We start from the raw sequence: 20,958 nt of genomic DNA, 5'->3' as shown, positions 1-20,958 counted from the left end.
CTTTGAGGTCACCTTAAAATACCTCAACATACAGCCATTAATGTCTAAACTGCTGGCAACAAAAGTGAATACACCCTTAAGTTAAAATGTCCAAACTGTGCCCAAAGTGTCAATATTTTGTGTGGCCACCATTATTTTCCAACACTGCCTTAACTTTGTTGGGCATGGAGTTCACTAGAGCGTCACAAGGTGCCACTGGAATCCTCTTCCACTCCTTCATGATGGCATCATTGTGCAGGTGGATGTTAGAGACCTTGTGCTCCTCCATCTTCCATTTGAGGACGCCCCATAGATGCTCAATAGGCTTTAAGTGTGGAGACACACCCCTGATACCATCTGAACCAAATAAGTTTATCTTGGTCTCATCAGACCACAGGTAATCCATGTCGTTTTCAGCAAACTGCGGACTGTCTTGTGCATTATCTTTAGAAGAGGCTTCCTTCTGGGATGACAGCCATGTGATGCAGTTTGCAGCGTATGGTCTGAGCACTGACAGGTTGACCCTCCACACCTCTGCAGCAATGCTGGCAGCACTCATACATCTATTTTCAAAAGACTACCTCTGGATATGGTGCTGAGCACGTGCACTCAACTTCTTTGGTCGACCATGGCGAGGTTTGTTCTGAGTGGAACCTGTCCTGTTAAACTGCTGTATGGTCTTGGCCACCATGCTGCAGCTCAGTTTCAGGGTTCAGATTTAACACACCTGTTCCCCATTTGCACCTGAGACCTTGTAACACTAGTGAGCCACACGACAGCAGGGAGGGAAAATGGCTAATTGGGCACAATTTGGACATTTTCATTTAAGGGTGTACACACTTTTGTTACCAGGGTTTTAGGCAATAATGGCCGTAAGTTGAGTTATTTTAAGGTGACATCAAATTTAGTGTTATACAAACTGTAAACTGACTACTTTACATTGTATCAAAGTGTCATATCTTCAATGTTATCCCATGAAAAGTTATAATAAAATATTTACAAAAATGTGAGGGGTGTACTCACTTTTGTGAGATACTGTATCAACAGGCGCACTAGAGGGGCAACAATCTGACAAGGCCCAAGACATGAATGGTTTTACAGATGGAGGACTGACATTTTTTTTCTCAAGAGCATAGAGAGAAAGTCCAAGAAAGGCAGAACACCTCTGTGGCATGATGGTTTGGTTCATCCATCGCCAACAGGTTGGACCTCAGTGATACAGGTCCAGATCTAGAGGATCCTCCTGGGCATCCGCAGTCTTTTTGAGAATTTCCCCTCCTGTTGTCAGCAGGGCTGACCTGGGACAAAAATTCTCCTGCACTGACAGACATGCATACAATAATTTAAATACACTTGTCAGCCGCATCATTTTTTCCACTTTGATTTTCGAGGTGTCTTTGCATTCAGCCCTCTGTAGGCTGATAATTTCCGTTTCCATGATATGGCATCCTTTCGTTTATAACACACTACCCAGTCCATAACATTACATTGAAATCTGATGTGTTATCAGAGTTTTCGTTTAGTTTCTTGTAAATTAAAGACCACATGTGGTGCCTGGTACTTTTTTGGCATTTCTAAAGGCTTTTATTCAATGCAGTCTGTTCAGCACGTGGTCAGAGTCACATAAAAATAAGAATGCAACACATCAGACAGTCTTCTACTTCTTTCAATCAGGTTTGTTAAGTGGGATTGTTTTATATTTGTGTAACCACTGATTGCTACAACCATGAAAAGTTTAAGTCCTTGAGCATTCACAAGATTATCAGAAAAGTTGACCTCAGACCTTAAGGTCAAGATCACTGAGATTCAAATTAATCCAAGATATTAAGAAGATGCAGCTATGGTATCAATTCCAAAACCCTAAGTGATTTTCTTCTTGAGTCATCTCATTCACAAGATTTTGAGAAAACCTGACCTCTGACCTTGAGGTCAAGGTTACTGAGCTTCCAACTTTACCCTGATTTTTAGTAGAAACACCAATCCTACATCTCCTCGTTCTCACATCCACAAACTTTGGTCGCCCACCTGGTTGACCATACCTCATCAGCCTTTTATAGCTGAGGGGTAAAACACAAATACTGAGTCATAGCTCAAGAAGTTGTAACTGTTCAAATAATATTTTATTTTTTTAATCAGGCAAATTAGTGGCTGCAAAGTTCCCCCCCCCAAGTAAAACGAACTAACAGCCACTACAAATATACAAACACAGCCGATGGTCAAAACTGATTTAATGTCAATGTCCACTTGTGCCATTTATTGATTTTAAATTTCAGCAGTGACTTACATCCAGCAACAGGAAATGGTATGATGCAAGCGCTGCATCATAATAAACATAACAAATTTCCCACGTGTGGGACTAATAAAGGTTATCTTATAAGAGAAAGACACAACACTAAACAATGCAAACTTAAAATGCAATTTTCTTGCGTGACAGCTTGCTGTCATGCAGGTGACTCAAGAGGACAGAAGCAAGTAGAAGAATTTTGGTTGGAATAATGCCACGTGAAAGTTACAGAAAGATTGTTCTAAATTTCCAGTGAGCAAGAATACCAACTAATGTATAAAAGGGGGAGAGCAGTGAAAAGAAGGCTGGGTTGTCATAAGGTCACTTGTCAAATCTAGGATGGGTTTACCAGGAACACAGCTGTCGGGACTATAAACAGTCCATGGATTTTCAATGCAAATGCAATGGAAAAAACACCCATCTGTGATACTGGTAGGATGCAATTAAGAAACCCAACCTTGTTTGATGCTGTAGCCTAACACACAAACAGGCGCACTTTAGAGTAAAATTTGGAGTAAATTTTACCTATAAAAACACGGGGCACTTAAAACCGGCACTGGGGTTACAATAATCTAATGCTCGAGACAGTAGCAAAAACGGCTTGTTCCAACTTTCTTTTGTTTTTTTTGTTTAGTTTTTTTATTTTACCTGGCATGTGACCCTACAGTACTCAACTGAAGACAAATGTCTGCATTTTCCAGATCATAATGACAGTAATTTATGAGAATCCTGTGGATAATAATACTATAATCAGTAGAAAGAGTCCAACTTCATGCAACAACAAGAACAAGAATTGTTTCACAACAAAAAAAAGAAAAAGTATTTAACAGATTAAACGGAAGAAAATTCACAGTTATGTTTCTTCTCACATTCATACGTTAAAGACTGGACATGCATGCAAGATTGGGTCAAAGATCAACACGGAGCAAAAGCTTTTTTCCCTTTGCTTGTGTTCTACAAAATGCTTCTCTATTCATTCACAGCTTGTGCTGTTGCATTAAAGTTAGGGGAGATTTACCATTTGGCTGATGTGAGAAATGTGAGCCTTGTACCCTACCTGGCAGGTCAAATGCATTTCAGAGGTAAAGACAGACTTTGAACCGTATACATAGAAATACATAAAGTGCTTCTGTCAAAATAAACAAACAATAAAAACAGTACAAAACGGTTTTCAAAAAAGAGGTATCAAAACAATGCACTTGGGGGTGTGGAGGAGACTGGTGTCTGCTGGACATCAGAGGATTCCTGCAGGACAGACAAATGAGCTGGGGATTCTTGCTTTAAATAAAAAAGATGTTCGAAGATGAATGGAGGTAAGGAGGGGTAGTCGAGTGGCTTTCAACCAAGGATCAGGCTGGACTTGCCCCCCGGGGGGTTTCGGCGGCCAGATGGTAGTCCTGCACAGGGTTCCTCAGCCTGGGGGGCCTCATCTTGCTGCTCTCGAACTGCTTCAGGCTCAGCAGCGCTGTTTTCTGAGCATCAAAAGACAGTTTACAAAATAAATAAGAAAATGTTCCCTTATGACTTCTACTTGAAAGCACAGTCTGTGTGTCAAGTTTATCGTGTTCACTCTCTAAACAAACTATGAATGCCATTGGATGTGGGTGTTTCCTGTTGTTTTCAGTTTACTCTCCATTTCAACTCAACTGCAGATAACAATAATTTGCTTCTCCTGCCCTGTTTTCAAATGAACACTAAGCTTGAAAGTTAGTTTGCTTTGCACATATTTAGTTTCCCCTGGTAAACTGGTTCTACAACTCTAAATTCAAGCAGACCATTAAACCTTATGTATAGTTAACTCAGGGAGGCAGACTGGGGGAGTCAGGGGGAATAATAATATTACCATGTCAGTGTTTCTTTTCCTCTCCTTTCTGTGTATGTGTTGTAAGCATTATATTAAAACTGACTTGTATAAATGTGCCAACAGTTTGGGTGCAGGGAGGTTTCGAACTAAAATAACAATGATGTGATCAAGAAACATGCTCTTACCATTTTCACGTACAGAGATATCTCCATCCTAATCAAGATAAGCAGAAAAGAAAGGATGAATGTTTGACAACTTCATAAAGGAACTTTGTACAACTGTTTTGATGGAAAAACGCACATTCACAGCGCAGTTCAACAGCACTAGTTACAACCCAAGTGTCATTTGGTAATTTCTCAAAAGGAAGAAGAGGAAAACATTGATACTTTAAATAGTTTGGACTTAAGCTGTTTCTTGGTGTTTGTTTGGCCTTAAGTTTCACTTCCTTTCTCTGTGCATCTCATGATCTGAGCCTTTGTCTTACTGTGGTGGGCGTGTCCCCCAAGTGACTGGTAGTATGATTTCCTCCTCTCCTCAGGGGGGCCGATGGCTCTCCACACAGCACACCTGTTGGTTTCCCGCCTAGAAGAGGAATGAAATATTGGGAATAACGAGAAAGACAATCCCAATTTAAATAAACACGTATTATATGTGTGTCTGTGTTGAGCTGTTTCAGTCTGGACTGCAGAGCTGGACAGACAGGCAGACACACATATGGGACTATCCCTTATCACTGCCAGCATGTCTCAAGAACTGTGTTTTAATGATCCACCAGTGGAAAATAAAAAGGCATCTCAAAAAAACATCACTGAATAACAACATCTGAGAATTGGTGCATTAAAACTTCTCTGAGGCAATGAGACCCCGGAGATTTAAAAATACCCCAAGCCGAGCCAACTGTCAGACACGCCTGACTGACACAATCCTCCACACTTCGTTCTTCACAGATTTTCTACAAAATCTAATTGAAAAACAAAACAAAACAGCGACACCTAAATCAGAGAGCACTGATCGATGCAACCAGATGCAAATATGTAATAAATGGCCTGATTATAAGCAGATAAATGACACATTTTCAGTTTCCCACGAAATATTTGCAAGTAATAAATGACATTTGTGAGGGCAGGAAATAACAATCTCATGATAGAAGCTATTCAAACAGCTGCGCACTGACTGGACTCCTACATATGACCTTCCAGTTTTAAATTGTGCTCTGGGGAAGTTTGACATTTCTTTAGTTGCACTTTCGCACGAAATGTCCGTCTTACAACAACCATTTTCACACTGAGGTTAATTTAGATGCGCAGTCATGTTCTCCTGCGTAGGCCACTTTTACTGTGTAGGCCATTTCCTTTTCGCCTCCAGGGGGTTTCTGGTTCATTCTCAGTACCCTTATTCACAAGCCTAACAGCAACGCATGTGTCTGTCAGTTTCGGTATAAATAACGGCTATTCAGAAATACTGTCTATCAACACATGATTGGGGGTAGAGAAGAAGGCCAAAAAGGCAAATTTACATTTTTATAATTTGTTCTCACGGAAAAAAAGTGGTCCTATTCTCCAAATCGACAACAGCTTAATGTGACATTTCAACTACGTAATATGAACTTCTTAAACTTTTCAGTATTATTTTTTTTGCACATTTATTATATCAGATAAAAGGTACCAGCTTACCGTCATCCCATTTTATAACATATTCTAAAGGACCAACTGACTTTTTTGGCTGAATGAATGCCTGCAAATCCTGCTAACATCACATCTCTCGGTGTCACCGGCACCGATGCTGGTGAGACGGCCATCAGTGCTACTCCGCAGCCACCTAGTAGATACACCTGTGGTATAAATTCGCCTTGTTCTCAAGTTATTGCATTCACAGGATTTTCAGAAAACGTGACCTTATGAGGTCATGATGAACTAAATCACCCTGTGCACCACTTAACTGGATAGTCAGCAGAGCACTTTCTCTAACAGACTGAGCTCTGCTGCCACAAGGACAGATGCTTAAACATTTTACTGCCATTTGTTTTTACTTTCCCCAAATATGTAAAGGATAAAATACAGTGGGGCAAAAAAGTATTTAGTCAGCCACCGATTGTGCAAGTTCCCCCACTTAAAATGATGACAGAGGTCAGTAATTTGCACCAGAGGTACACTTCAACTGTGAGAGACAGAATGTGAAAAAAAAAATCCATGAATTCACATGGTAGGATTTGTAAAGAATTTATTCGTAAATCAGGGTGGAAAATAAGTATTTGGTCACCTCAAACAAGGAAAATCTCTGGCTCTCACAGACCTGTAACGTCTTCTGTAAGAAGCTTTTCTGTCCCCCACTCATTACCTGTATGAATGGCACCTGTTTGAACTCATCATCTGTATAAAAGACACCTGTCCACAGCCTCAAACAGTCAGACTCCAAACTCCGCCATGGCCAAGACCAAAGAGCTTTCGAAGGACACCAGGAAAAGTATTGTAGACCTGCACCAGACTGGGAAGAGTGAATCTACAATAGGCAAGCAGCTTGGTGTGAAAAAATCAACTGTGGGAGCAATCATCAGAAAATGGAAGACATACAAGACCACTGATAATCTCCCTCCATCTGGGGCTCCACGCAAGATCTCATCCCGTGGGGTCAAAATGATCATGAGAACGGTGAGCAAAGATCCCAGAACCACACGGGGGGACCTGGTGAATGACCTGCAGAGAGCTGGGACCAAAGTAACAAAGGTCACCATCAGTAACACACTACAACGGCAGGGAATCAAATCCCGCAGTGCCAGACGTGTTCCGCTGCTGAAGCCAGTGCATGTCCAGGCCCGTCTGAAGTTTGCCAGAGAGCACATGGATGATACAGCAGAGGATTGGGAGAATGTCATGTGGTCAGATGAAACCAAAGTAGAACTTTTTGGTATAAACTCAACTCGTCATGTTTGGAGGAAGAAGAATACTGAGTTGCATCCCAAGAACACCATACCTACTGTGAAGCATGGGGGTGGAAACATCATGCTATGGGGCTGTTTTTCTGCCAAGGGGACAGGACGACTGATCCGTGTTAAGGACAGAATGAATGGGGCCATGTATCGTGAGATTTTGAGCCAAAACCTCCTTCCATCAGTGAGAACTTTGAAGATGAAACGAGGCTGGGTCTTCCAACATGACAATGATCCAAAACACACCGCCCGGGCAACAAAGGAGAGCCTCCGTAAGAAGCATTTGAAAGTCCTGGAGTGGCCTAGCCAGTCTCCAGACCTCAACCCCATAGAAAATCTGTGGCGGGAGTTGAAAGTCCGTGTTGCTCGGCGACAGCCCCAAAACATCACTGCTCTCGAGAAGATCTGCATGGAGGAATGGGCCAAAATACCAGCTACTGTGTGTGCAAACCTGGTAAAGACCTATAGTAAACATTTGACCTCTGTTATTGCCAACAAAGGTTATGTTACAAAGTATTGAGTTGTATTTTTGTTATTGACCAAATACTTATTTTCCACCCTGATTTACGAATAAATTCTTTACAAATCCTACCATGTGGATTCATGGATTTTTTTTTTCACATTCTGTCTCTCACAGTTGAAGTGTACCTCTGGTGCAAATTACTGACCTCTGTCATCATTTTAGGTGGGGGAACTTGCACAATCGGTGGCTGACTAAATACTTTTTTGCCCCACTGTATTTGACACACAGAGCTGTTTGTCTTTGTACATCATGAAGTCATGAGTGAGTACTCTAGCGTTTGGGGGTTTAGGTCTGTGCCAATAAGAACATCTGGCTCGTACACGCATTACTGTGTGTGTACAGCAGATGCAAAATAATACACTGACGCAAGCACTGCTATTAAAAAATAATTTTAAGCATTTTCATTTTTAAGTACTTGTACTATATCCTACGCATAATCTACAGGGTAATACTGCACATTTTATTTCAAATTACACTTCCACCTGTAATTTCCATAGTTTGAAGAGTAACTTCTGTGTTAAAATTACATTTACTGCTCACTTTTTATTTTTAGCTACACTTTACTGGTATTGTTTAGGTCCCATATTTTGCTTTCAGAACTTTCTTAATTCTTTCTGTCAGAGATTCAACAAGGTGCTGGAAACTCAGAGACGTTGATCCATACTGATGATATGTAGTTGCTGCAGATTTGACAGAAATCCATTATGGAAATCTTCCGGTTCAGCACAATGCAAAGACGCTCAGGTGAATGATCAGGCAATTTGAGTACAGTGAGCACATTGTTCAAGAAACGAACATGAGATGGTTTGAGCTTTGTGGCATGGTATACTATCCAACAGGAAGCAGCTATAAGAAGATTAGTACATTGTGGTCATGAAAACTTGGAGCATTGTCTGCAAAACTATTCAGGTAGGCTGTTGCATTCAGACACTGTTCAACTGTAGGGTTGTAGTGATTCATCGACACAGTTCATGACGCTGACTTGAAAAATTGTCAATATGCAATTTTGATGTTGATGCATCATATTCTAAAACCAAATAAATATGTTTTTATATCTGCAATACACTACAGGAAGATATGGGGGCACTATCTCTCTCATGGTCTGCTAAGACTGAGCTTAATACTAACAAAGTAGGAACTCCAGCAACACTTGAGGGAAGATGAACAACTTTAATAATTGACCAACGCGTTTCGGCTTGTGACCCTGATGAAGGCCCCAAGCCGAAACGCGTTGGTCAATTATTAAAGTTGTTCATCTTCCCTCAAGTGTTGCTGGAGTTCCTACTTTGTGAATTCTTTCATCCTCTCCATGCACCTTGGAAGCAGGTGAAGTTGTGCCAGAAAATTTTTTTTTTGCTTAATACTAACAAAGAAAAATGCAGCGAAAACAACGGTGAACCAAAGAGAGGAAATCCCAAATAGTTGTTTCTGTTTACCTGGATCTAGCGTTTTCAATGAGAGACAAGTGGAATAATGGAAGAAGATCAAGACAGAGACTTCTGTGTGGGTGAAATTTCACAAAAGACAACTTTTCCTCCACAGCAGCACCACTGCAATGTGCGGACATTTAAAATGTCCACACACTGGTGTCACGACACGGCATTTAATCTGTTATTAGACTCAACTGACTTCTCCCAAAATGTAAAAGCACCCACCCACCACTTTAATCACACTCTAGATCTTGTTTTAACATATGGCATAGAAACTGACATTTAATAGTGCTTCCTGAAAACCATCTCCCGTCTGATCATTTCCTAATAACATTTAAATTTACAATAATAGATTACACAGCAGTGGGGAGTAGATTTAAAGTTAAAGAATATAATCCACCCACTGTTGTAATCTTCAATGCCCTGTACCAACACAGAGCAGAGAAGCTACCTGAACGCTACTAACAGGGGTCGATTATCTTGTTAATAACTTTGCCTCCTCACTACCTATGACTCTGGCTACTGTAGCTCCTGTGAAAAATAAGGCCTCAAATCAGAAGTACTTGACTCCCTGGTGTAACTCTAAAACGCGCACCTTAATGCAGGTAACTGGTAAGCTGGAGAGGAAAAGGTGTTATACAAATTTAGAAGGTCATCATTTAGCTCGGAAGAATAGTTTGCTGCTTTTTGAAAAAGCCCTCTGTAAAGTTAGAACATCTTCACTGATTTAAGAAAATAAGAACAACCCTACTTCTTCACAAAAAATTTAACCATTAGAGAAAAAATGACTCATAATCAACTCATATATGTAACATTATCCACAGCTACTTTCATACCATTGATATTTAGAGTCTTTTTCTAATTACTTCCTCCAAACCATCAACATGTCTTTTAGACCCCATTCCTACAAAACTGCTCAAAGAAGTCCTGCCATTAATTAATGCTTCAATCCTAAATATGATCAACCCATCTCTAATAATGGGCTACCACAGGACTTCAAGCTGGCAGTAGATAAACCGTCTCTTGACCCTGCTGTCTTAGCTAATTATAAGCCAATCTACAACCTTCCTTTCATCTCAAAAATTCTTGAAAGAGTAGTAGTCAGATCATCTGCAGAGGAATGGCTTATTTGAAGAGTTTCAATCGGGTTTCAGAGCTCATCACAGCACAGAAACAGCTTTAGTGAAGGTTACAAAGGATCTTTTTGTGGCCTCTGACGGTGGACTCGTCTCTTGTCCCGCTAGACCTCGGTGCAGCGTTTGATACTGTTGACCATAATATTCTATTAGAGCAAGCAGAGCACGCTGTGTGTATTACAGTTTGTATCATATCTATTTAAAAGACTCCAATTTGTTCATGTAAATGGAGAGTCATCTACACAAACCTAGGTTAATTCAGATAAAACTGAGGTTATTGTACTTGGCCCTAAAATTCCTAGAAATATGGTATCTAACCAGATACTTACCCTGGATAGCATTACCTTGGCCTCCAGTAACACTGTCATTTTTAGAATGTCATTCATTTTTCCCCAGGATATGTCATTCAAAACAAATATTAAACAAATATGTAGGACTGTTTTCTTCCATTTGCACAACATCTCTAAAATTAGAAATATCTTGTCTCAGAGTGACGCTGAAAAACTAGTTCATGTATTTAATACTTCCAGGCTGGACTACTGTACTTCATTATTACCAGGATGTCCTAAAAATTCCCTGAAAAGCCTTCAGTTAATCCAAAATGCTGCAGCAAGAGTACTGACAGGGACTAGGTAATTTCTAGAATCAATTCGTTTCCGATTCAGAAGGTCCCGAATTGATTCGATCCACGATTCGATTCGATGAACATTACCTGATGCTGCTGAAGTGAAGCAGAGCAAAGTTACAGAGGTTTTATTACATGCACAGCTAAGCATTTTGCATAATTTTAAAAAGTTTAAATTTGTTCAGTAGCCTATTTAACTGCAGAAATGAAGCTTTCTTTTCAGAAGTAAGTAAAAGGAAAAAAAACAGCGGCCGACAGCACTGTAAACAACGTTAGACTGGTGGGTAATAAGCAAGCAAATAATGGAGAAAACTGAGATTTTTAGATGGGACACTGTTCTTGAAGTACACTAAAAGAGACAGAGAGCTGTGCCTGAAGTGAGATTTTATCGTGCTGGAAGCGAAACAGCAAAAGTAAGAAAGGGAAAACAAGATATGTGAAGCGAAATGTGAAGCGTAGTTTGGATCTTCTTTTGCTGCTGGTTCGGTCAATATTGTTTGGAGAGAGATAAAAACCTCCAGCTTCAGAATCTAGTGCAAAAAAGGGCGTAAACACAAAGCGCGGACCCGCCGAAACATCAGAATCAGTGAGCTGTCGGCTTTCAGCCCGACTGTGTCAATGTCGTCGGGTGAGAAAGGCGACATCTCACTGATTCTGATCCGTCGGCGGGTCCGTGCTTTGTGTTTACATCTTAGTGCAGAATCTGTGTACCTGCTATCATTTACTATTTTAGCTGTTTGGTGGTTGTTGAAATTTTGTGAGGTTTAACCTGAGATTCTGGCGTTTTGGGCAACATAAATTTAGATTTAAAAATTGATTCAGGATTTTAATGAATCGATATCACGTTATCCAAGCCAGAATCGATTTTAATCGATAAATCAATCACCAAAACCCACCCCTAGTTTGGATTTGGGACACAATATATGAGGCGACTGTTTTTGTGATTTGGCGCTGTATAAATGAAATTGAATTGCATTGAATTAATTGATTAATCAAAAATAAAATCATTTGCAGATTAGCCGACTGCCAAAATAATCTTTTGTTTGCCGCCCTACTCAATTGGTACTAAGACACTAAAGTGTACATTCCACCACCAGGGTAAACCACTGACACAAGTCATTATTTATCCAATTAAACTAGCCTGGATGGCTAAATACACTGATTTGCTATTATGTGATTGCCCAATTAGATATTTGTGTTAATGCACAGTCCAACAGGTGTACCTAATAAAGTGATCATGAGTTCTGAACATAGTGAGCACAAAAATGTGTTTTATTCAGATAGAGTGCCTGTTGCTTTATTTCCAGACAGTCTAGACTTGGCAGCATTCATGACGCCACAGGATTACAATAAATCCACTTCTGAGAAAGAACAAGGAAGCGTTTATGATAATTAGTTTATGTGAATATGTACTTTGAGCTTATAAAAGCATGCAATGGAGACCGTGACATAAAACAACTGAAAATTTGACATTTGGTCAATGAAAAATAAACAGATAAATTTATTCCTATTCATGCTATTCCTATAGTCTTGGTATTTTATGGAGTTGTTATATCATAGTAGTAACATTACTTGTTACCTAAAATAAAAATTTGTTAGGTAATTTGTTACAGTACTCACTGTAGCACTTTTGCTTTACTCCATAATATTTTCTGAATTGCATTTTCACATAATTACAAGCCCAAACAAGGGCACAAATTACTACTCTAATGAAGAGATACACAAGCTGTTTCTTTAAGATTTAACACAAAGACAACAGCAAAGTTAAACACCAGCCCAGAGAGTACTTTGCAGCGGTGGCCAGTCAACTGTAGAAACAGCCACAGGTACGAACTAAGGCTTGAATGCTATAAAGGAGAAATATAAGTAATGCAGATATCTCCACTTCTAAAAAGCTGTAAACTACTCTACCATTTTCCTTCTCCAAGCACACCAACTGGAATCAGCTGACTGTGCGGAAGTATGTGAAAAACAATTCCATGTTTGATTTTTTTTTCCTTTTTAAATCAGTCATTGTGGAAATAATTGAAAAAAAAAACATGCTTGGCATTCATTTATTAACCTTTTGATTTGTAAATATAATGTGATTACTGAATTCAGTAAAATAACGTTACATTACTGTGTTAAACAGAAATGTAATGTGATCCCATACCACCCCACGTGTCTCTGTAAACACATAAATCTCTTACTCTCTCTCTTGTCTTTGACAAACATGCTGTGGCAGTTGCAGATCAGGTTAGGTAAGTAAGCAGAAAAAAAGAAACCTGCTCAGTGACTGTGAGTAAATCACTTCTTGAAAGGAGAAGGAAAGAAATATACTTGAGCCTGCTAATTCGAAGAAGACCTTACTCTGCTTAATCAAAGTTCAAAACAACTCAGGACAAGTGTCCCACTTCTCAAAACACCAAAACACAGAGAAGTAAAAGAAGGAACTGAAAGCTGGGACTTGAGTGAATTATATCCAGCTTAAACTTTCAGAACAAAGAGAGGACTATTACTTTCAACCACTCAATATGAGAAGTAAAAAAGGAGGAAGGAACTGTGTGGAAGCTTTTCTTGCATTTGGTATGAAATCATACAGGACTTTAAAGATCCTGTAGGTACTATAGTATTACTCAAATCTTTATTGTGTGGCTCAGAAGATGAAAAGATTGTTAATACTAAACTACTCTCTATTGTTAAGTAAATTCCCCCATATATTAATAGACCCTTGAACACTTCCTGATGTAGGCTTCCTGATGTCAGCTACTTTCTTGGTGAAGTGTATTTTACACTGATGTCATCACATGGTTATTCATGTCTCTGGACTTTCCACCAACACACCATTGTATGTGATACTTCCTACCACTTTTTTTACAGGCCTATCACAACAGTGTCTATCTTAAGTTGCCAAAAGGTATCCAGAGGCCAATTCCCCAAATGATAGAAGGATAAATTTACTAATGACAATTTATAATATATTTCTAACATCATACATTAAAAACTGTTTCACTAGAGACCCTGAGATCTTCAAATTTACAGTAGACATTCAGTACTGAAGAGCCATTTTTGTAGCTATATTGTTTAAAAGAAACTTGGAGTTTTATTTAGATTTTTTCAAAGGTTGGAAAGCATGAGAAATGCTTGTGCTAGCTGTATGCGTAATAGACCTATTTTGTAAGATGTACTTTTAAAATTATGTTGATGTTTAAATAATTTATTTTCTTTTTAGGTGTGTCTCATGCTCATTTGGGGAAAATGCTCTGGAACAAGAGAAGCAAATAAAAATTGCAATACCTAGCATCATATTTACCTCATGTCTAGTTTCATTTCCTTTTTTCTGTGTTTTTTTTGTTGTTGTGCATCAATCTACATTTAGGAAAGTACACTTAAGGCCAAAAGTCTACATACCATTGTCATGTGCATGAATGTCATGGTAAGTTTGGTTTTCTATCATTTCGTTGAACTTCTTTTTTTCAGGATGGAATCATTGTACAGCATACATCTTTAATGATTTATAAAAATACAAGAATTGGGTGCACAAGTTTTCATTTGTTTTGGACTTTCTCTAATCCATTTAGAATGGCCTACCCAAAGCCCCGACCAACCCTTTTTAACTCTACTGACGATTTGTGAATTATGCCTAAAAGCCAAGTCTGTGCCAGGAAACCAACCAATTTAAATGAACTCTATGAGCCAAAACAAGCGGTCAAAGATCCAGCCAGAATTATGCCAGAAGCTTGTTAATAACTACTAAAAGCATCTGGTTGAGGTTGAGGTTTCTTGCTAAGTGCCATTTAACCAAATATTAGTGGGTATATGTATACTTTGACCATGTGTGGATTAGAAAAAAATCATAAACAAATTCAAAGTTGTGCACCCCATTTTTGTTTTTCAAAATCATTAAAGATCTATGCTGTACAATCATTCTACCACAATAATATTTCAAAGAAATCATTAAAAGACCAAACTTACCATCACATTCATACCCACAACTGTATATATTCAGCACTGCAACAATAAGACTTATTAAACCATGGTGTTCCAGAGGTTTCTACAATGAGACAATGACTATTTATTTTCAGATGATGCAGATGATACCCGGATGTATATATCCATGAGGCCAAATGACACAAATCAATTACACTCAACAAAAATATAAACGCAACACCTTTGTTACTGCTCCCATTCCCCATGGGATGGACGTAGAGACCTAAAATTCATTCCAGATACACAATATAACCATCCCTCCCAAACAGTGGTCACAAATCAGTCCAAATGTGTGGTAGTGGGCACATCTGCTATATTGAGATAATCCATCCCACCTCACAGGTGTGCCACATCAGGATGCTGATCTGACATCATGAGTAGTGCACAGGTGTACCTCAGACTGCCCACAACAAAAGGCCACCCTGGAATGTGCAGTTTTGTCTCACAGCAAAATGCCACAGATGCCACAAGCAATGAGGGAGCGTGCAATTGGCATGCTGACAGCAGGAATGTCAACCAGATCTGTCGCCCGTGCATTGAATGTTCATTTCTCAACCATAAGCCGTCTCCACAGGCGTTTCAGAGAATATGGCAGCACATCCAACCGGCCTCACAACCGCAGACCTCGTGTAACCACACCAGCCCAGGACCTCCACATCCAGCAGGTTCACCTCCAAGATCGTCTGAGACCAGCCACCCAGACAGCTGCTGGAACAATTGGTTTGCACAACCAAACAATTTCTGCACAAACTGTCAGAAACCGTCTCAGGGACGCTCAACTGCATGCCCGTCGTCCTCATCGGGGTCTTGACCTGACTCCAGCTCGTCGCCGTAACAGACTTGTGTGGGCAAATGCTCACATTCGATGGCGTCTGGCACGTTGGAGAGGTGTGCGCTTCACGGATGAATCATGGTTCACATTGTTCAGGGCAGATGGCAGCTGAGAATGTCCCAGTTCTTGCATGGCCAGCATACTCACCGGACATGTCACCCATTGAGCATGTTCGGGATGTGCTTGACCGGCGTATACGACAGCGTGTACCAGTTCCCACGAATATCCAACAACCTCGCACAGCCATTGAAGTGGCGTGGACCAACATTCCACAGGCCACAATTGACAATCTGATAGACTCCATGCGACGATGTGTTGCACTGCATGAGGCAAATGGTGGTCACACCAGATACTGACCGGTTCTGGGTCCCCAGACCCCCAATAGCGCAAAAAACTGCACATTCCAGGGTGGCCTTTTGTTGTGGGCAGTCTGAGGTACACCTGTGCACTACTCATGATGTCAGATCAGCATCCTGATGTGGCACACCTGTGAGGTGGGATGGATTATCTCAATATAGCAGATGTGCCCACTACCACACATTTGGACTGATTTGTGACCACTGTTTGGGAGGGATGGTTATATTGTGTATCTGGAATGAATTTTAGGTCTCTACGTCCATCCCATGGGGAATGGGAGCAGTAACAAAGGTGTTGCGTTTATATTTTTGTTGAGTGTAGTTAAGCTATAGGTATGTCTTAAAAAAATAAAGGTCTGGATTGCTTCTTATTTCCTACCTCTCAATTCAGACATTTGAAGTTATTGTACTCCATCTTAACAATCTTCGGCACATGTTGTCTAACCAGATACTTACTCTTTAGCCTGTAGTCATTTTTGATCAGAATATGTCCTTCAACACGCACATTAAACAAATATGTAGCACTTACTTCATTCAGCTTGCGAAAAAAAGTCTGAAATGTGATGCTGAAAAGCTAGTTTGTACATTTAACACTTCTAGGCTGGACTTTTGTAAATCCTTACTAACAGTCTGCTCTAAACGCTCCCTGAAAAGCCTTCAGTTTCTCCAGAATGGTGCAGTGTTCTGACAGAAACTATAAAAATAAACCACTGCTGTTTTCCCATGGTTTTATGTTCTAACAGAGCACTTCACTCTCAGAATGCAGGCTTACTTAAAGTTTGTAGTTTTTTAAAAGTAGAATCGGGGCAACAGCCTTTAACCTAACAGGTCAATCTACTATGGAACCAGCTCCCAGTTTGGATTTGGGACCCTCTCTACTTTTTGATTAGGCTTAAAACATTCCTTTCTGGGTCAAGTTACCCTGAATCATTCTTTAGTTATGCTGTAATAGCCTTAGGTTACTAAGGGGGTTCCTGTGATCTACTGAGTATTTCTTCTTCACTCATTGCTTTTCATTCCCTGTTCGTTTATACACCACTCCTGCATTTAATATACTGTAGTTTGGGTTTGTTTGTTTGTTTGTTTTTTTGTCTAATATTACAGGGTCTTCATCCTACAATAAAAAATTACTGCTATTGTGAATTGGCGCTATAAAAATAATTAATTAAATTAAAAAGGCCATTCTGAACATTTTCATTTTAAACAATAAACCCTGTGCTTTAACAAGGAATTGAAGCAGTCAAAACTACACAAATATTCAAGATTTCTGCAAACTTGTTGCTTACGAGACAAACACTTTTGGTCCAATATATAATCACGATCTTTTGGGAAGCTAACCTGCTGTGTGAACTATCATGACTGGAAACAGATTCTGGATACATTTTCTAGATAAGATGGCTATGGCAAATTGAGCTGTAGGTTTTTTGACAAAAGCAACATATGTGCAGATGTGATGCAGATATTACCTGGTGGGTTGTTCCTTCGATTAGCATAAGGGTCTTCTGGCTCGGCAAAAACGCTAGACGCCATCTTGTTTTTCCGGACAGGCGGCTTCTCCTCATCTGCACCAAGCGAAATGTTGGAGCCACCACCAGGAGGGCGCAAAACCCTGGAAAGAGAGAGACTCTTCTGTTTCTTCTCACTTTTCTACCAATATTTATATGTATTTATTAAATGTTATGCCTTAGAATTAATGCTTCGCTTATACTCATATCAATAAAATTCAGTGAATTGTGTTTTGGCTCGTACAACAATGAGCATCCCAGTGGGGGGAGTGTGTAAGAGTCACGACTACAGTTTTTTATAATCAACTAAAACAAAACTGAAAACTAACATATTAGGTTCATTCCAAGAACGGAACATGGATCCCTTGGGCAATGAGCAGGAAGGTCAGCCAAAAATAATAATCTGCCATATGAAAAATGCGGATCTCCCTGCTGTGGGGACACTGACAATGACGAAACAAATAAACGAATAAAAAGAAAACAAAATCACTAAACCGAAATGAGCAAGCTCCATTGTGAAACTAACTGAAACTAAAAATTCTTAATGAAACATAAAGTAAAAGTGAAAACAAAACTAGATTAACCCAGTAATGAATCAGACAGATTTATTATACTAAGCGATGGGTTTCTGTACATCTGCCAGATTTTAAGTGGTAGAGAAAGAAATGTAAATTACTAAATGGCTAAAATTTTCTTTACACCACATAACCTCACAACTCAGTTGCTGTTTAGAATATCATACACCGAGACAGACTTTAGAGATATATCTATCAAATAAATATAACACCTGAAACCTCAGATCTATAGATGTGATATCATGGTATATGAAGAGTTTAATTCATAAATACAACCATGTTCAGTATATAATTGGTGCAACCCCCCCCCCCCTCCCCCCAGTCTATTATGGGATTCTATTAAAGAACTCTGGGTAATGGGCAGTGGAAAATCTGCAATATATAAAGTTATTGCACTAAAGGTATAATCTACATTTATCTGAAAGTAAGAACAGTATTGATAAAAATAAACAAGCAAAACTGGAAAAATATAGTTTTAGAAAATAACAGGAGCCGTTTCAAATCAATAATGTATGGCATGTATGGTGCACTAAAACAATTAAATATGATAATGACAATAATTATTACTAACCTGTGATTTATGTGATACATTATACTAGTTATGCTTAAAAATGGAGTAGGCTATTTAACAGTGTTAAATATGTGGATTGTACTTTATGCACAGGTGTGGCATATGCGTGTTTATGGTTTGTGTATAAATGACAGGTGTCAGAATACCTTGATTCTTCAAATATTGTGAAAGTAAATATTTTTTAATCCTCATATCTCCTACTGCATTTTGTATTACCTAACTTATGACAGCTGCGAAACTATATTAATACAATGTATTATGAGCACCTTTTAGCACCAAATTAATTCCAGCTGATGTGCCTTATACAGATGTGTCTTATACATGGGTAATTGAGACTATATAATTGAGGAAACTTAAATTTTCTATGCTGTACATGCAGCAGATTTTAACAATGTTATTTTGGTATACGTTTCCAAAAACACTAAAGATAACAACAGTTTGTGTTTTTACAGCGTGATGATGATTAAAATATGCTTTCGTCCAAGTGCACTGTAATTATGGTGCTACTGAATTTGCTACAATAACCATATAACTTTCTGAAAACTCATTCGTTTAAATAGTGCTCATTTATTTTTTATTTTTTTTTATATTGGTCTTAAATCAGATGTTCATTGCATCTAATAAACGAATACAATACACGTGGAATTCAGTGTATGGTCTATATAATGTCAGGTGTGGCCAGCAGTAACATGGCCCTCGCCTCAATCAGACCATATGCAAGACAGACTAAAGCATGTCTTACTGCACCTCCGATAATAATCTCGCTTCCCTGATCAGAAATCTGCGGGAACCCCACCCAGCTGAATGAATATATATTTACTCCCCTACGTTTTCCAAACAATAACCACAAAATACTCAAGCAGGAAATGCAGTACAAACACACGAAGGCATAAAAGGCCTCGGAACCACGATTAGTCTGCATCAGCTCGCTAAGCATCCTCTCTCCACAAAAGGCAGCGGTACAGACGTGTTGTCTTGCTAACTAACGCTCACGTTCGAATGCTATATCCGGATGGGCAAAATGGGAAGGCGTGGTAGCAAGCTTTATAATTGTATCGTCGACGGCTTTACTTTCAAACTATGTCTAGGCGCCTTAGTAACAATTACAGGCAGGGGCAACAACAAAACGGTCGTCTATTTTTCTCCGTTAGCCTGTGTTTCGCGTTGGGGTAAAGTCAGAGGATGCTGGACTTGTTGGCTTCATGGTGGATGGCTAACGGATACACAGAGGTCTGAAAGACGCCTTTTACCTGGAACTGCTTTTAGCACCGGGCTCCATCCCTTGAAATGTCGTAGTAGTCGTCATTTTTGCACAAGATGTCGTACAGTATGTTAAGCCTATCAGTATGCAACCAAACTACACTCTCATAAGCAGTATTTCACCACCTCATCACTATCCACCCTAGCTGGTGGCTCCCAGTCAACCTGCTTCCAGTCTGAGAGGACCAGTGTAGAACTAAACGACGAAAGAGATCTCACTTCCGGCTGTTGTTTCAAAATAAAATAAGACAACTGTGGGGAAAAAAGGGGCTGCGATTCTGTGGTTCAATTAGCTCACGTGAAACTGTATGTTAGTGTGCTTAGGGATATAAATTTTGCAGCTGAGGAGTTGCCCTTTGCTATCTAACCATTAACAAAAATGACACCTTGAATTTAAGTGTGAAGCCAATTTTCATATTTCCGGTTTTCTCTGATTAGAGCTGGACCGTATGTATATTTTGAATTTGTGGATTAGAGAAAATCCAAATCCAAAATATCTTCAAATTTGCGCACCGATTTCTTGTTTTTTAAAGTCATTTAAGATGTATGCTGTAAAATATTTCCACCATGGACAAAGAGCAGTACAAAGAAGCCCGAGGATGCGTTAACAGCATGCTGACTGTTCACTTATACATAATTTCTTCTGGGATTAATAAGTATTCTGATTCTGATTCTAAAAGCCCCAAACTACCATGATCATGCTCATGGTGAGTGTATGTAAACTTTTCACTACAAGTGCACTTCTCCAAATTTTAAGGGATGTATAACAAAATGTCCCTAAATGAGGAAATGAAGCATGACAGGAGGTGACACACAATAAGATAAATTCAAATTCAACACCATACGAAAAACATCTCATACAAAAGATGGATATTAAACTTACTCAGAGCTATTGAAGTGTGAGTCACTCTATCTCCCTAAACAGGACCCAGTAACCATTACAGTGGCAGACATCCTAGCACTGTACAGCACTAGGCCCTGACATGATTCACACCTACTCCCTAAAGAAGTTAACTGCATTTCATGAGCATCTTGCAGCATAAATGAACCAGCTGTTAATGGATGAAACACCCAGAATGATTAACTGAAGGCCAGACATTCCTGAAGCCCAAGGATCCCAGAAGGGATTGGCCCCATCCATCTACCAACCAGTAACCTGCTTCAGCAAAAAATGGAAGTTCCT

The 20,958-nt window shown here is 39.5% G+C and overlaps 1 protein-coding gene across 1 annotated transcript; it reads right to left on the bottom strand.

The window, feature by feature from the left end:
• Positions 1 to 2,190: 2,190 nt before the first annotated feature.
• On the bottom strand, positions 2,191 to 19,991 carry jpt1a (Jupiter microtubule associated homolog 1a). The gene is made up of 5 exons (XM_082535912.1): positions 19,766 to 19,991; positions 17,331 to 17,473; positions 4,552 to 4,649; positions 4,253 to 4,280; positions 2,191 to 3,735 (listed from the first exon to the last, which is right to left on the bottom strand). Exons 1-5 carry the CDS (start codon positions 19,819 to 19,821, stop codon positions 3,602 to 3,604), a joined length of 459 nt encoding a protein of 152 aa, XP_082392038.1. The 5' UTR covers positions 19,822 to 19,991; the 3' UTR covers positions 2,191 to 3,601.
• Positions 19,992 to 20,958: the final 967 nt, after the last annotated feature.

This window comes from Aulonocara stuartgranti, assembly GCF_965226115.1.
Source record: "Aulonocara stuartgranti genome assembly, chromosome: 6".
NCBI lineage: Eukaryota > Metazoa > Chordata > Actinopteri > Cichliformes > Cichlidae > Aulonocara > Aulonocara stuartgranti.
Note: the sequence above shows the minus strand (reverse complement) of the source record. Positions and strands in the feature narration are given on the sequence as shown.

Excerpts from the sequence above, each read along its gene's own strand:
- jpt1a (XM_082535912.1), bottom strand. The coding sequence starts at position 19,821 with ATGACGACTACTACGACATTTCAAGGGATGGAGCCCGGTGCTAAAAGC. Across the intron at positions 4,650-17,330 it reads TCGAAGGAACAACCCACCAG|GCGGGAAACCAACAGGTGTG; the intron begins GTAATATCTGCA and ends TTCCTCTTCTAG. Across the intron at positions 3,736-4,252 it reads TATCTCTGTACGTGAAAATG|AAAACAGCGCTGCTGAGCCT; the intron begins GTAAGAGCATGT and ends TTTGATGCTCAG.